Raw genomic sequence first — 18,559 nt, 5'->3', positions numbered from 1 at the left:
CTTTGTTCTTCTCTTATCAGCATGAGTTACTTCTGAGAAGTTTTCTCCACACGAGATAAATTTGTGTCGGGAGGCGGGGGCTGAGCAGACAGCTTGTCTATTCAGAACACAGTTCTGCTGTGTGGAGGGGGGCGTGTGTCTTTCCTCCAATCAGCTCTCACACTGTTTCTGCAGCCTCTCTGCCCCCTCCTCTGTGCTTCTGATAGATGAAGAAAGATTTTAACACTTTTCTGCCCTTTTGAAGGGGTGTAGACAAGAGAAGACTGCAGATAAAAAAATAAAACCTATAGTATATAATAAATGTGCCCGCGCTAGTATAGTGTCACATATAAAATATATAAAAAATATTTTTACATATAAAACACATGTAATGTGATAAATAAAACCATACAGGTAAAATATAATGCAAATAACTATAAATGATAAACCACCAAGTGCATATAAAGGTGCAATCGTGGTAGTAACTAATAAAAGTGCAACGTGCTAAAAATATAAACATCAAAACACTTTCCAGTGACAAATGAGTGTATATCCCAATTAATAAATACAAATCACAAAAAACGTGAATAAATAGTGTCCATAAAATGAATAAACATCATGCTTCTTCTGATGGGTGTATAAATCACAACACGTGAAAACTGTGCTCTCCCGTGACACCCCACATGTGCTTGCGCTCACCTTCAGTCCTGTGACACAGTAATTAAACGGTGTCAAAATAAGCATTGGGGCCACTCCTAGGCTCACTCAGGATACAATGATGCAAAGACACTCCTCCCAGGTGAAACTGCTAGGCTCACTCAGGTTACAATGGTGCAAAAACACTCCTCTCAGGTAAAACCAAGATCCAAAATCATAGAAAAAACATTATTATTTTACCTGTACAGTCTGGTGCACTCTAGCACCCATCCAATGTGAGTACCCTCTTGGAGGGCTTATTCTTTAATAAATGTCCTGGCTATATTGCACTATGGAGTCCCTCTGTTTGTTTTTTCTATGATTTTGGATCTTGGTTTTACCTGAGAGGAGTGTTTTTGCACCATTGTAACCTGAGTGAGCCTAGCAGTTTCACCTGGGAGGAGTGTCTTTGCATCACTGTATCCTGAGTGAGCCTACACCCATCAGAAGAAGCATGATGTTTATTCATTTTATGGACACTATTTATTCATGTTTTTTGTGATTTGTATTTATTAATTGGGATATACACTCATTTGTCACTGGAAAGTGTTTTGATGTTTATATTTTTAGCACGTTGCACTTTTATTAGTTACTACCACGATTGCACCTTTATATGCACTTGGTGGTTTATCATTTATAGTTATTTGCATTATATTTTACCTGTATGGTTTTATTTATCACATTACATGTGTTTTATATGTGAAAATATTTTTTTATATATTTTATATGTGACACTATACTAGCGCGGGCACATTTATTATATATTTTTTATCTATCCACACGCAATGAAACGTGGTTCAGTGCTTGCAGCTTAAATAGTTTACTCCTTAGAGGCATTAGTCCATCTGTGGCTCGCAAGACACCTATATTTTGTTTAAAACCTATAGTATGTTGGGGGATTTGTTTCATCCCTGTGTATCATCCAAGGTTGTTAATTTTACTGGGTATATGTAAGGGTTTACAACCACTTTAAATGAGAAGTTTGGCCAAAGCTATTTTGGCTCGCCTTCTATGGATCACAGAAGTGCACTTCTTTCTGTACTCCTGCGACCCATTTTCAGCCAACATCGGTCTAAAGCACGCGGTCAGCTGATGGCACTCAGTCGGTCTAGGCACTGGGAAGATCCCAAATTTACAGTTAAAATTCACCCAAACAGGAAACATGCTGTGTCATAATCTATTTTATAATCCTTTATGCAATGCTACAAGCTTTTATTAAAATTTAAAAATAACAATCACCAATTATTATTTTCATTATTATTTTTCACCAATTTCCTAAGCTCATTTACACATTATTATTCGTTCTCTCCCCCCCCCTTTACTTTATTTTTACTAAGAAACTTACACAATGGCATTTGTAATGCTTTTTCCTTATGGCCAAGTAGTGGCACCTTTAAAACCTTTTGTTAACCTTCTGTATCGCCACAGTGCATCAGCTTTTTTCCAAGATGAGCCTCTATAAGACTGACAGCTCCAGTTACTAATCAGATCTGAGGAAAAAGCTTTGAAACGCGTCATCCGACACGTCCCGACGTCACTTAAGGACCTTCTCAAGTGCGCTCCACGCTGGTTTGCACGCCGCCAAGCAGGAATCAGGCTGGCTCTCTCCATCTCCTCGCTGTCACGTTGCTGCAGCCCACTGGGACACCTCTCTAGACACAGTCTCGGACTCCCCCAGTGACGATGGACACCCTTTGGACTCATATGCCTGTTTCACATTAGGCGAGTAGCCAATTGGCTAATATATATATATACATATACATACATATATATATATGCACACACACACACACACACACACTGCACTTAGTCTGGCGCACCTTGATCTTTTTACACAAAAGCCTGGACCGGCATCTGCTTCAGTCTCTCAGCTAGCCCCCTCCACAGCCTGGTGCTCTAGTAAGTGCTGGCAGTCACCGGCTCTCTGCAGACTGAGCGATCAGTGGTCTTTGTTCGATCATTTACTGGTGTAGAGCCGGTGTTCCGTCGAATAATGCCTCCGATGTTGCAGGGCGGGTTTTCCATGTGCTGAAGGGCGTGTTTTGTGTGTGTTGCAGTGTAGGTTTAGTGTGTTAAATGGCGGGTTTTGCCTGTGTCTAAGGGTGGGTTGCAACACACACAAAACCCACCCCGCAACAGCACAATCTAAGTACGTTCTCCCTCCACTGTTGGCATTGGATAATGCCTCCGACTATCTGCGCATGTGAATGTGACATTTGGTACTGCACATGCGCAGACCCATCAGAGGCATTTTTCGACGGGAGGCATTTTTCAATGCAAGGCAAGGCAAGTATCAGCACTAATAAATCAACATGACAACCAGGAAACTAACATTTTCTAAAGCAGACAGACATCGGCAATGGCAGCAGTCTATATATATTTAGTTTTTTTTAAGAGACATTTTCCTATTGTTTTAACCTTTTTGTATAGATCTGTTTGTCCCAGGCATGTTTAAATTCACTTACTGCCGACTAATTTACTACGATTTACATCTGCTGAAGGTTTGATCAAAGTTTCAACTACTCTTTCGGTAAAATACTACTTTCCAGGGTTAGTTTAGAACTTTTCTCCTGCTAAATAGAAGCAATTTCCCTGTGTTTTTGATCTTAGCTTTATATTAAAAATGCTGCCCTCCTGAATCTGAAACGACCATATTATATAGATCTTTAGTCAGACCTCTTTTTCAAATTCTACACAATACATGCACACAAACCTGCCCTTAAACCTATAACCTAACATTTATGGCTCAAAACCACATTTTTATAGAGGTTTTGCACAAGTACGGCAACTTGGAAAGTGCATTAGAAAAAAGTAGTGGAAAGATTTTCTTAAATGGAACATTGATTCTCCCAGCCAGGATGTGTAGTTCAATATCCAGCAGTGAAAGATTTTCTAGTTATTGTATGGTCCTTCCAGTTTACTTTAAACATCTCCAATTGGGAAGGGTTTGTAACGTAAACCCTTACAGTGTGAACTGCAGGGAAACAATATTCGACACCACTTCAAACCACTCCTTGTATATTATTTGTCAGCAAAAGTTTAGATTTTTGTCTGATAAATCTAACTACATATATACACATATATATTGACAGAAAAACACAGAATTGTTGACATTTTTGCAGATTTATTAAAAAAGAAAAACTGAAATATCACATGGTCCTAAGTATTCAGACCCTTTGCTGTGCCACTCATATATTTAACTCAGGTGCTGTCCATTTCTTCTGATCATCCTTGAGATGGTTCTACACCTTCATGTGAGTCCAGCTGTGTTTGATTATACTGATTGGACTTGATTAGGAAAGCCACACACCTGTCTATATAAGACCTTACAGCTCACAGTGCATGTCAGAGCAAATGAGAATCGTGAGGTCAAAGGAACTGCCTGAAGAGCTCAGAGACAGAATTGTGGCAAGGCACAGATCTGGCCAAGGTTACGAAAAAATTTCTGCTGCACTTAAGGTTCCTAAGAGCACAGTGGCCTTCATAATCCTTAAATGGAAGATGTTTGGGACGACCAGAACCCTTTCTAGAGCTGGCGGTCTGGCCAAACTGAGCTATCGGGGGAGAAGAGCCTTGGTGAGAGAGGTAAAGAAGAACCCAAAGATCACTGTGGCTGAGCTCCAGAGAAGTAGTCGGGAGAAAGTTGTAGAAAGTCAACCATCACTGCAGCCCTCCACCAGTCGGGGCTTTATGGCAGAGTGGCCCAACGGAAGCCTCTCCTCAGTGCAAGACACATGAAAGCCCGCATGGAGTTTGCTAAAAAAACACCTGAAGGACTCCAAGATGGTGATAAATAAGTTTCTTTGGACTGATGAGACCAAGATTGAACTTTTTGGCTTTTATTCTAAGCGGTATGTGTGGAGAAAACCAGGCACTGCTCATCATCTGTCCAATACAGTCCTAACAGTGAAGCATGGTGGTGGCAGCATCATGCTGTGGGGGGGTTTTTCAGCTGCAAGGACAGTACAACTGGTTGCAATCGAGGGAAAGATCAATGCGGCCAAGTACAGGGATATCCTGGATGAAATCCTTCTCCAGAGTGCTCAGGACCTCAGACTGGGCTGAACGTTTACCTTCCAACCAGACAATGACCCTAAGCACACAGCTAAAATAACGAAGGAGTGGCTTCACAACAACTCCATGACTGTTCTTGAATGGCCCAGCCAGAGCCCCGACTTAAACCAAATTGAGCATCTCTGGAGAGACCTAAAAATGGCTGTCCACCAACGTTTACCATCCAACCTGACAGAACTGGAGAGGATCTGCAAGGAGGAATGGCAGAGGATCCCCAAATCCAGGTGTGGAAAAACTTGTTGCATCTTTCCCAAAAAGACTCATGGCTGTATTAGATCAAAAGGGTGCTTCTACTAAATACTGAGCAAAGGGTCTGAATACTTAGGATCATGTGATATTTCAGTTTTCCTTTTTTAATAAATCTGCAAAAGAAAAGAAAATGAACTTAAATTATTTTAGCAAATGGCTGCAATATAACCGAGTGAAAAATTGAAGGGGGTCTGAATACTTTCCGTCCCCTTTGTGTGTGTGTGTGTATATTATATATATATATATATATATATATATATATATATATATATATATATAAATTATTACATAAATGTAATCTAATCTATAGTGGTGCATGGCAAAGCATTACAAACAGGAGCAGTGAGGAAGATTATAGTACAACTGTTCTACAAAGATGCAGCTTGATAAGTAAATTACACCCTCTGCTGTTCGAAAACAGCACTACACCAATATATTAAACATGCCCCTGACCATCTCCCAAGTGTGCATCTGCTTTAAGGCTTTGTTCACACCTATATGCTTTTAAGCGCGTTTTTTATTTTGCAGAAACACACTACAGTCCATTTAACATGGTTTCCTATGGGACATGTTCATATTTATGTGTTTTTCAGCCGTTGCATTTTTGGAAAGGGTCAGGGACTTTTTTTTTTTTTTAAACACAACACAATACGCTTTGGGTTCAACAGGCTTTAATGGACACACTGCAGAATATACACGTAGTGCATTTTTGATGTGTTTTGCAGTTTTTAAATCTGCCTAACAAAAACATCCTCCCCAAAAAAAAAAAAACGCATAAAAAACCCCCACAAAAAGCACTGCAGAAACGGATTAAAAGCAAACTTCATAGGTGTGAACCAAGCCTAAGTGAACAACTGTTACAAATAAAATGACAGATGGCTGCAAAAAAAAAAAAAAAAAAAAAAACAACAGACAGCAGTCCCGCACTTGAAGGAACAAAGGTCACAACACAAACCTATTACACATCCCTCACAAGCATGTGAAGGACAGCTGCATTTGTGGTAGATGGGCAAATAAAAACTACTAAAAAAAAAACCTACCTGTGCATCAGTTTTCTTGTAATGCAGCCATGATTTTAAGTGCATTGTGGGCCTGATGCAAATAGCAAGGCCCTGGCTTTCATTTTTTGATATGGTGGCACCATAATGTGTGTTATAACGAATGTATTGCAGCTCACTTTAGATGGGTGTTCCCATATAAAGATAACACTGTCCTAACACATAGCTACACAGTCCTTGACAACACACCTGTGTTAAAATCCACAGGTCCTCTGGTCATAGAGCATCAATGTGCATATCTTCGATCTCCATTTGTTCCTCAGGAGCAGTGGTTAATGGCCAATGAAAAGGTCTCATAAAACGTCAGACACAAAAATAAAACAAAGCATTCCCCATAGTGAAGTCCTGTTGGCACAATGGTATATTTACTAATTGCACTTGCAATATTCTGATAAAGGAGAAGAAGAATATACAGCATACAAAAGATGGGCTCCAAATCTGTATAAGCTGTGTATGACCAGAGGACCTGTGGATTTTAATATTTACCACATGCGGTATTGAACATTATCTAATGGTCATATATTTATGGTAAGCCCCCAACTGCTGCATAGGGGTGGCTTGCTTTTCTACCTTGGGTCTTTGGATGGTCTTATAGTCACCTGTCCCTGATCCAACTAGGTGTCATTGACCAGCTCACAGAGCAGCTTGGTGAAATCATTTTATACTTCGTAGCTTCGCAGGAAAAAATGCCTTCATAGGTATGAACGGGAGAGCCATGAAGGCTCTGCGATCTGATCAGTGACAGGTCAGTAAAGGACTGGCAGGGGGTTAAAACCAAAGGTGCAGTTACACTGTAAGTCAGCATGATTTTGAAATACAGTCTGCAATAGACAACTGGTTTCCATATGTTGGAGCCATATGTTGCCTTCAGATACTTTTCATGTTTTTCAAGAGAAGCTTCTCAACAAGTGCTTAGTACATGTCTGACTGTACAGCTGATGCAAATAAGAGTCTCTGCCTATCATCAGGCTAAGAGGTTTATGTGTTTTAATAGGTCCTGCATTTATTTTATGGCCTCATGCACATTGGACGTTTTTACAGCTGCAGTTTTTGGCTTCAGGCATTTTTTTCTGCAGCCAGTAAACTCTCCAGCATATTAACCTATGTGTCCATGCGCACATAGAACTAGTGGGTTTTAAGAAAAGTTTTTTTAGCTGTAAATACGCTGGAACGCTGATAAAAGCTGACAAATGGAGCAATCCAGCATGTATCAGCGTTTTTGAGCCATAAGCTTTTGTGGTAGTATATTTTTGCAAAAAAAAAAAAAAAAAAGAAAAAAACCACAAACGCTAAAAAATGCTACAAAACTCATTCTACAGCTAATGTTTCTGGAATTTTTATAACATCCTGTGTGCATGAGGCCTAATGATATTAAAGTCTTGTTTTTATTTGTTTAAAAATAGCAAACCTTACCTGCTCTGTGTAGTTGGTTTTGCAAAGAGCAGCCCTGATACTCCTTCTCGGGTCCCACACAGGCGCTCCTGGCCCCTCCCTCCTGCCCCCACAACAAGCAGCTTGCTATGGGGACACCATTCAGACACAGAGCTGTGGCTTGGCCATGCCCCCTCTCTCTCCTCATTGGCTGACTTTGATTGACAGCAGCAGGAGCCAATGGTGCTTGCTGCTGTGTCTCAGCCAATCAGGAGGGAGAGTCCCGGACAGCTGAGGCTCTCATGCAACATCACTGGATTGAGATGAGGCTCAGGTAAGTATTAGGAGGGCTACTACACATAGAAGGATTTTTATTTTAATGCATAGAATGCATTAAGAAAAAAAAAATACATTCCACTATGCCCTAAGGTAATGCGTTATTAGATCAGGGTGTATAATTTAAAATACACTCTTACCCAGGTAAACCTTGTCAAATCCCCGAGACAGGCACTGGTGGGCTGTAAGGTGGAGACAGCGTCTAAATCCCAGAGATGTCTCATAGCATTTATATTTATAATCAGCAAAGATTATTATTGCAAAATCTTGGAAATCAGCTGTAGTGTCATTCAAACAGCTCAAGCACAAACTTTCCTGGATTATGATTAATGAGCGCATGACAGCGATCTTGAATAATGAAATGCGGATGTTCGAGAAAGTTTGGGATCCATGGGTCAAGTATCTGACTGGTGATCCTCGATCTATACCCCATTAGCATAAATTTGTTGAGTATAGCTTCAAATAGGGACACCTAAACCTAGGCATAGAAAAGTAAAATCATCCAAAATTATATATGAAGACAAGGGGAGGGGTAAGAGCGTGAGGGTAGCTGCTGAGGCCAGCCACATGAATGCTCGAACCCCCAGTTAGTAGAGGACTATCTCGGTACTGATAAATACAATTACAATTCTTAGATAAAAAATTCATTTATTACATATAAAAAAAGGAAAAGGACATACAAAAATCACAATAAAATGATTGCATAAAAAATTTACAAATACTCAGTGGTTTCCCCTAGAGGTATCTGTTAGTGAAGTGCTTCCCATAGATTAACCAGACCTCAACTAATTAAAGTTGATTTTTTGAGCGGCCAGGTTTTGTACCTGGCAATTGACCTGTTGGGTAAGCAACTTTTCATTGTTTGTGCTGAACTGTATCTATTTACTTGATGTTGTCATAAAATTTCATTACGTGTTCTTGTGTTTCATCTGACTACTTGTCTTATAGATTACTCCTTCTGACAAAGCGGTGTTTGAACCGTGAAACTAGTTGAGGTCTGGTTAATCTATGGCAAGCACTTCACTAACAGATACCTCTAGGGGAAACCTCTGAGTATTTGTAAATTGTTTTCTGCAATCATTTTAATCTGATATTTGTATGTCCTTTTCCTTCTTTTTATATGTAATAAATGAATTTTTTTATCTAAGAATTAGAAGAATTTATCTAAGTAATTGTATTTATCAGTACGAGATAGTCCACTACTAACTTGGGGGGTTCGAGCATTCGTGAGGCTAGCCTCAGCAGCTACCCTCACGCTCTTATCCCTCCCCTTTGTCTTCCTATACCCCATTAGAGCAGTTTCGGTGTAGTGGGGGGTCGGAGCGCAAGATCATTCCATTCTTTTCCCTTCAACCTTTCTTTTCTCTCTGTCTCTTCTTTTTTTATTTTTGGTCCTTTCTGTAGTCTTTACAAGGGTTTTCTGGCCTATTCCCTTTAAACCCTGATCAGTGATTATTACTTTAGTTTGAAGTCCAGTCTCAGGATGGCGAGGGATGCGGTATCCTCTTTATGAAGGTGTAGACCCCTTTCACTAATGTATACAGTAGATCTTAAAGAGGAGTTCCACCCAGGGGCTCCATTGAAAAAAAAAAAAATTAAAAGTCAGCAGCTACAAATACTGCAGCTGCTGACTTTTAATTGGACACTTACCTGTCCCTGGGTCCAGCGATGCGGGGGATCGAAGCCCCGCTTGTCCCCCCCCCTCCGCTCGTCGGCATTTCAACTGTGGGAGCCGGGCAGTGGCTTCACAGCCTGGCACCCACTGCGCATGCGCAATCGGCGCCGCGATTGGCCGCTCAATCACCTGGGTCCCAGATGATTGACAGGAGGGAGGGAGCAGAGCCGAGCCATTCCTGTGCCGAGGGGGAAGTGATGTCACCAGCCCAGGCAAAGGAAGAGGCAGACTGCAAGGGACCACCTAGCAACAGGCATTTAGAGGTAAGTAAAAAAAAAAAAAAAATATTCAAATTTTTTTTGTTTTTACAATTTTTCAGGTATTTTTGTTTTTTTTGGGTGGAACCCCACTTTAAGCACATCTGCAATCTAATAGGAGTTATGAGCTGACTTTTAATTTGAATTTGCACTATGTAGAAGCTCGATCTTTAACTGTATAGAGTTCTGAGATGCATTTTGTTAATGTCACATTTGGAGTACTAAACGAGCATTGGGGCTACCCCATAACAACACTGATAATACAATCTATATCGACAGCAAAGATCTATACTTGGAAGAACGGACATTTTGTGTATATTTTCATGCCTAAAAAATGCTTGGTGATCCACCTATTTAGTATAAATTTTATACTGTACATGTTCTTTGTAAACACTTTTGTATTCTCTTTTGTGAAAACATTAATAAAAAATACTGAAACAGAAAAAAACCTTCTGCTTTTAGAACCACTTTAAATCATTTTGCCAAAAGGTACAATATTTTCATCAGAACTTGAGTAGGTATTCTTTTCATACAAGGTTCAGTACAATCTGTTACTCAGGATGCCACCAGCTTACAAAATGCTGACTATGACACTTCTCACAAACAGAGGGAAATATGTCTTACCTGTTTGTAGAACCGTTTCTGGATCAACAGAGGGAAGATAATTGAAATCCATTGACCTTCAAATGATAAAATAAATAAATTAGATATTTATTTCGAGCATAAAATAATTATCTGCAACACTGGCTCTTCAATTTGAGATAAAAGCAATTTACAGTCTTTTTAAAGGGTTTTACATATACATGTGAGTGTAGTCAGCTTATGGAAATACTTTTATCAATATGTTATTGTTCTAAGTGTCTTGTTTCTATGTGTAGTTATTAAATATGGGGGCAGTCAAGCTTACTACTTAGAACAAAATGTGTTCAGAAGTATAGCAGAGTGGCTATAATTTCCTGTTGATTGCATTCAATGCAACTCCATGCACAGATCTCAGTTACTGGATTTTTACCATAAAGATACTTTTTGCATCAACATCCCTTCTTTACAATTTACCTGCACATTGCTGCCTGACTTCCATCACCCCCTGCCAACCTGTGCTGTGAATGGACACAGCACATGTTTTTTGGCTGAAATCAGCTGATCAGCTGTGTCCATTCACACAAAATTCTGTGTGCATAGGAACAGCGATCTGGCTGTTTCTTCTCCCTGAAAAGCAGGGAGAAAAAAAAAAAACAACAGCCAGACAGTAAAGTAAAAGAAACACACATTACACATAGTTAGGTACACAGTTAACCCCTTGATTGCCCCTAGATGTTAACCCCTTCTCAGCCAGTGTAATTAGTACAGTGTCAGTGTACAATATTATCACTGATGTAAAAAAGGTGTAGCGCTTATGATCATATGTAAAGTTCATAAAGGAGAAAGTTCCAAGCATAAGTAAAAGTGGAGCCAATCAGAGCCATCACCATCAAAGAGAAACAGAAGCTTCTATTGGACAAGATCCACCATGGAGGGAACTTCAGAAGGGAATTGGAATACCATCACCCAAATTATCACTGATCACTGTATTAATGTCACTAGCGATTTCAGTGTCAGTTAGTGACCCTCCCAGCCAGATTGCCCACCACCGTATCAGTGTTGCTGATCATTGTCACTACAGTATAGCGTCTATAGCTGCGTAAATTGCAGTATATATACACACCATAGAATGTAGACGCTATAACACACAAACCAATCATTATACATTTATTGGGATTTTTTTTTTTTTTGTTACCAAAGCCATTTACATTTTGTCCTAAATTTATAAAGAAATACATTTTTTTGGATTTATTTTATAACAGAAAGTAGAAAATAGTTTTTTTTTTAATTCTCTTTTTGAAATTTTTTTTTTTTTTTTTTTTTTAACCGCTTGCTGACCAGCCGCCATCCTTATACTGCGGCAGGTCAGCATGATCCCGCAGACAGTTGTAACTGTACATCGGTCCCTTTAAGCTGGATAGCAGGCGCACACCCGCTGCACTGCGAGGGTGCCGATGTGCGTGGCCGGCGGTTGCGATGACCGCCGGCCACGTGCGATCACGGGCACGAGAGCCAGAACAGGGACGTGTGTGTAAACACACAAATCTCTGTTCTGTGAGGAGAGGAGAGACAAATCGTGAGTTCCTACTAGCTAGGAACAACAATCTGTCATTTCCACCAGTAACCCCTTGATCGCCTCCTAGTGTTAACCCCTTCCCTGCCAGTGACATTTACACAGTAATCAGTGCATTTTTTAAAGCACTGATCGCTGTATAATTGTCAATAGTCCAAAAAGTACAAAATATTGTGTTTTTTATTAAAAATTGTCGCTCTTTTTTTGTTTATAGAGCAAAAAAATAAAAACCACAGAGATGATCAAATACCACCAAAAGAAAGCTAAATTTGTGGGGAAAAAAGGGACGTCAATTTTGTTTGGGTACAGCGTTGCACAACCGCGCAATTGTCAGTTAAAGCAACACAGTGTCGCATGACCGAACAATTGCCAGTTAAAGGATCACTAAAGATAATTTTTTTTTTTAAAACAAACATGTTATACTTACCTCCACTGTGCAGCTCGTTTTGCACAAAGTGGCCCCGAACCTGGTCTTCTGAGGTCCCTCGGCGGCTGTCTCGGCTCCACCCCGCAAGGACTCAACACCTTCATGTAAGCTCCCTCGCATGGTGTTGAGTGCTTGCGGGCACGCTCCCATGATACAGCCGGCGGCCATAGCCGCTCACTGTATCATTCGGCCCCGCCCCCTGGCGCGCCGCGTCATTGGATGTGATTGACAGCAGTGCGAACCAATGGCTGCGCTGCTTTCAATCCATCCACTGTAACCAATCAATGGCCAGGCTGAGCGGCGAAGAGGATGTCGGGGGCGAGCGTGGGACTTTCAAGGGGTCAGGTAAGTAAAACGGGGGGGCTGGTATTGTCGGATGTTTTTTCACCTTAATGCATAGAATGCACTAAGGTGAAAAAACTTTTACCTTTACAACCCCTTTAAAGTAGCATAGAGATAAATAGCAAAAAATGTCCTGGGGTGTAAAACCTTGGTTAAAAGAGTAGGAAAGGGTTAGATCTTCTGTTAGCAGTGCTTGAGTCCCTTCTGGGCAGATTCAATATTTGTGCTTGTGACTATTGTCACTGTAACTGTTAATGATGGCAATCTAAAATGTGTAGTTGTCATTACAACACTAATAGTGGATAATTTTGCAATGGGTTCCTGTGACAACTGTTTAAAAAGGGGAATTTTATACTTTCTATTTTGACAATATAGGAAGTGAGAGGAGATATTTGGGGCGTAATAAATGCCTAATCTCTAGAAAGAGATCACATGTACATGCATAGGTACCAGCATTTCATCTCTAGCTGCAGTTTAACATGGTTTACATCATAATATGTGGGTTTTAATCAATAAAAGATATTTAAAGCATTTATTCGGCAATGTTGCAGATTGCACTGTAGGTGGAAACAAAATGAGAATCTTAAAATCTCTGTATAACATAAAACCAGTGCTAATTTCATCGACTAAAATATTTTCGTCGACTAAATTAATACTATTTTAGTCTACTAAAATACGACTAAAACTAAAACAATTGAGATGACTAAAACTAAAATGTCATTTTATTCAAAAGACTATAACTAAAACTAAATTGAAACTTGATGTCAAAATGAATACTGCACTACCACATATCAATATGTAAGGGGCATCTACTAAACTGATGAAAGAAAAAAATAAAAAGAGTTAAGAAGAATGCTTTTCTTTTTTTTTTCTTAAAATTTAATGTTGATAACACCTTCAGGTAGTATGAGCAATGGCATTACAGCCAATAGAGTTTACGTTTTTTTTTTTTTTTTTTTTTATAAGTTTAAGGAAACTAGGTTTTATTTATAAAGACGTTATATCGCAACGGCTAAATCTGTGTCTGCAGTGCATGTTCAAACCTTAATAACATAAATAACATATTATATACTCCTGGGAGTAAAAATCTAATAAGTTTGGAAATGCTAAAGCAATGTTTTACCACTTGCTTACTGGGCACTTAAACCCCCCTTCGGTCCAAAACAATTTTCAGCTTTTAGCGCTGTCGCACTTTGAATGACAATTGCGCGGTTATACAACACTGTACCCAAATGAAATTTTTATCATTTTTTCCCCACAAATAGAGCTTTCTTTTGGTGGTATTTGATCACCTCTGCGGTTTTTATTTTTTATTAAAAAAATGTAAAAAGACCGTTTTTTTCTTAAAATTAAAAAAAAAAAATGTTTATATTTTGTTATAAAATGTTAAAACAGGTAATTTTTCTCTTTCATTTATGTACGCTGATGAGGTGGCACTGATGGGCACCGATAGGTGGCAGTGATGGGCACTGATCGGTTACACTGATAGGCAGCACTGCTAGGTGGCATTGATTGGCACCACTGGTGAGCATTGATAGGTGGCACTTGTGGGCATTGATAGGTGGCACTTGTGGGCATTGATAGGTGGCACTGATGGGTATTGATAGGTGGCACTCATGGGCACTGTGGTCACTGGCAGGTTGCAATGGCAGGTGGCACTGGCAGGGGCTACTGGTGTGCGCAGATGAGGCATAATTGCCTCTTCCTCTTCGGGGCCGATGTCCCTCACAGATGAGCCGGTGATCGGCTTTTTTTCTCCTTGCACTGTCAGCGTGAGGAGAAAAAAAAAAAAAAACGATTACCAAGCTTTTGTTTACATCATTAGCTGATCACATGGTAAGGGGCCAGGACCGGCCCCTTACTGGGATTGGTGATTACCAGAGTCTCAGTGACTCGGTGATCACAGCGCGTGCAGGGAGTGTGCACAGGGGAGGCCGTCATATGATGGCCTCCCAGAAATTCAGGTCCGCGCTGTGGCCGTCATTCGGCTATAGCACGGACGGCAAGTGGTTAAATAATGCATTCAATAGAAATAAATCTGTGGGCTTGGACTTTATAGGCACGATGACAAGTATTATACAGTTAAAAACTAAAATTTATTGGACATAGAAAACATTGTTTTTTTAAAAAAAGGAGGGAAAGCGAATAAAGAAATCTGTAAAAAATATCAGTCCATAAAAATACAGTTACAATTATACACTCCATACATAGCTCAATGCGGTATAATAGATAATTTGAGGATAGGATAACAATCATTCCATCATAGAATTATTGTACTTCAGAAGAGAACTATGTAGTTGGTAAAAATTGGTGTCTAGAGCTCAACATGTTACACGCCATAGCGCTTCTTCAGGAGCGTAGGACAGATTTACATAGTCGTAGTGATGTAATGATGCAAACAGAATGGGGGGGGGGGGGGGCAGCAGGGGAATATCTGTGTATCCCTCCAATGGGATGGAGAATGTAATGCTAGAATAATCTAGCAAAACATATTGCCGACAGTACGGCTAGGCAGAAAAGGGAAGTATACCAGTAGCCGTTTAGGACCAGTATATATATATGTGGAGAAAAACCAGCGGTCACAGTCACTTGTATGCAGTCTCAAATTGATGATTCAACATCCCATATAGATATTAGTAATGTAGAACGTGCTGCTGGTCCATAGTAGGCATAAGTGAACGTGAAAAGCAGCCGCTCGGGTAGAGAGTGACTAACATGGGACTGTTTTTTTTTAAAAAACAATGTTTTCTATGTCCAATAAATTTTAGTTTTTAACTGTATAATACTTGTCACTGTGCCTATAAAGTCCAAGCCCACAGATTTATTTCTATTTAATATGTAATTCCGGGTTGTAGTACATAATACTTTATATGTATCCACAGTACAACTCTGTGTTGATACTTAATTGTTGAAAATAATGCATTCAAATGTAACTAAACCCATTCGATTTTAGAGGACTAAAACGTACTGGGCATTTTAGTCGACTAAAAACAATTCAGATGACTAAAATACAACTAAAACTAAAATGGCATTTTAGTCAAAAGACCAACTAAAACTAAATCGAAATTTGATGTCAAAATTAACATGCATAAAACCATACAAATTTAACACATAAAATGAAAAACAGCAAACACTAAATTTGAAATAACTGTTCAGTATGGTTCTTCACGATACAATGACATCTGTCTCTGTATACTGGCAGGTATACTCCATGGACTGCACAAGCAGGAATATTAGACTTTCTTGTTCCACATCCCCCACCGGCATACAGTTTCAATATACAAATGAACAATTTGCCTTCAAAGATTCACCTTTTCTTTAACTTCATTTGGTATAAAGAATGAAGTGTAATTTAAAACACGTGAATATGGTTGTTGATTGATTCAGGAAGAACACCTGATATGGCAGAGTCCTTTCTAAATCACAGGTCTATTGTGGGAATTGAGGGCATTTCCTGAACTGCAGATCATCAGCTTCTAGCAGTTACATCCACTGTAATACATTTACATTTTATTCAGACTATTTTTACACGGTTAACATTTTTAAGCCATAGACAAAATTTTACCAACCCTGCCTACACACTTCTGAATTCAAATATTACCTATATACGATAATGCAAAGACACGACTTTGAAGCAACTGCAGAGTTTTTTTCTTCTTTGCAATCAGGAAAATATGAAATATTATATGTGAATATCTCTTGCAAGCAAAAATTGGCAAGTTCTAAATGATAACAAAACAGTGCTGTTGTACAAAAAAAAAAAAAAAAATCAGATTGCATGCACTCACAAGAATACATCCCCTCCCAACCTCGCTTTCCTTGCAGCTACAGCTCCATCTAAAATAGTCAGATTACATAGGACAGTGCTGGGTTTCCTAATAAAAAGTCCAACAAGCTGTGTGCTTTGGACACACCCCATATTATTATTTATTTTTTTTGGAAAACATATCCATTTACCGTATTTATCGGCGTATAACACGCACTTTTTTCCCCTTAAAATCAGGGGAAAATCGTGGGTGCGTGTTATACAATGACCCCCCCGCTGATTGTGCGGAGCGAGCGCCGGCCGCCGATATACATACATAGCCGAGTGTACTCGGCTAGGTTCAGCTAGCTCCGCTCACAGTCACGCCCAGTCCCACCCTATGATGGACATAACACAGGGACTGGGCGTGACTGTGAGCGGAGCTAGCCAAACCTAGCCGAGTACACTCGGCTATGTATATGGGCGGCGCTCGGCTCCGCTCAAGTCCCACCCAGTCCCGCCACTGGACCTGTGTTATGTCCATCATAGGGCGGGACTACGAGAGGAGCCTGGAAGAGCCGAGGACTGGTTCTGTGTATCTTGGCGCCGGCGGCACTATTTTCACAATGCAGTGACACTGACAAGTCACTGCAGTTTAACTGCAGCCTGGGCAAGGCTGCAAATGTCACTGACAAGGCTGCAGATGGACACTGATAAGGCTGCAAGGCTGCAAATGACACTGGACAAGCATGCAGATGGACACTGATAAGGCTGTATTGATGGGCATTTAAATGTAAGTTTTTTTCCTTAAAATTCCCTCCTAAACTTGGGGTGCGTGTTATACGCCGATAAATACGGTAATTATATTAATTATATATCAAACCTAATTTTATATAAGTATACTTTATTTTTAATATACTATTAATAACTGAAAAGTCCTGTATTTGTCTTCACACTTTTGAAGGACACAAAACTGGTGTGTTTATATGATTCTTATCTGGAGAAGTTCTTCAAGTGAACATACATGACTTCAAACAATATCCCAATATTCAAAATGTTCTTTGTGTAAAAAAAAAATGTAATGAGAGGTGACTTTTGTTTTTTTCTTGTTTAGAACTTCTCAGCAACGTTAAAAGCAGAAACGGTATTAAACCCAAAAGCCAACATTATATTGCAGCCGACCAATTCTTAGATATGGTGGCTGCTTTAGTGTTTATTTTAAGGCTCACTTTTTATCTAGTGATCCATTCAGTAAGTCCTCTAGCAAATGTAGCAGTTAGAGTGTTGAGACAAGTCATTTACCACTGGCATGGGTGCTTACAATGATCAGCCTCTATTTATATAAAACCTTGATCCCAAAAGGAGCAAAAAACTGTTGTCGTGACTGCTTGTGTAACTGTGTGAGCTGGAGTTTGGCTTCAATTTCTTTAAGCCTGAACCCCCCCCCATTCACAAACCTGATGTCCACAGGTGTCCCTGTGCTCCTTCATCCACAGTGGGGTCATTCTAATACAGAAGGTGTGGTACTGGCTAAGGAAAAGGGAAAAAAGCCTAAAGAAAAAAAAAAGGGACTAATGCATAGCCACCGCATCCGTTGATGGATGAAAAACGTACAGTAAAGCATTCCTATGGGCAAATGGATGACAATCCGTTTCCATCAGGTCAGTTTTTTATTTATTATTTTTTTTAAGAGGAACAATCCCTATTTTTGTTCAGTTTAACGGAAGTGAACCTAAACTGATGTATATAAATAATGGTCCCTTTTTTGCATCCATTTCTGCAACGGTTTTTAAGTCGCCACCTGTCAGAGTTCTAGCAACCAGTGACTCATCCTTGTTGTCAGCAGCAGTGATGAGTCATTCGTTGTTAAGGAGACGGCACCAGCCAGCATCCTAACAACCATGACTCATCCTTGCTGTCAGGGAATGTAAACAAAAGAGCTGGCATTAATTTCCCCAGGTCCTTGAGGATTGGGATTTTTTTTGGGGGGGGGCCCTCATACCAAAAAAAAAAAAAAAAGGCATGAGGTCCCAATATATATATATATATATATATATATATATATATATACACATACACACACACACACACACACACACACATCGTATTTATCGGCGTACAACATGCACTTTTTCCCCCTTAAAATCAGGGGAAAATCGTGTGTGCGTGTTATAAGCTGAACGGCTGTCTCGGAG

The 18,559-nt window shown here is 39.8% G+C and overlaps 1 protein-coding gene across 3 annotated transcripts in view; it reads right to left on the bottom strand.

Moving 5' to 3' along the window:
• The window catches only part of SESTD1 (SEC14 and spectrin domain containing 1), a 233,618-nt gene that overhangs the window by 51,568 nt on the left and 163,491 nt on the right, over window positions 1-18,559 (bottom strand). For all 3 annotated transcript variants that reach the window (XM_073633758.1, XM_073633760.1, XM_073633759.1), the window contains exon 8: window positions 10,320-10,375. In XM_073633758.1, the coding sequence (XP_073489859.1) occupies window positions 10,320-10,375 (56 nt within the window). The remainder of the gene's footprint in view (window positions 1-10,319; window positions 10,376-18,559) is intronic.

The sequence above is a fragment of the Aquarana catesbeiana genome, linkage group LG06 (assembly GCF_042186555.1).
Source record: "Aquarana catesbeiana isolate 2022-GZ linkage group LG06, ASM4218655v1, whole genome shotgun sequence".
Taxonomy (NCBI): domain Eukaryota; kingdom Metazoa; phylum Chordata; class Amphibia; order Anura; family Ranidae; genus Aquarana; species Aquarana catesbeiana.
Note: the sequence above shows the minus strand (reverse complement) of the source record. Positions and strands in the feature narration are given on the sequence as shown.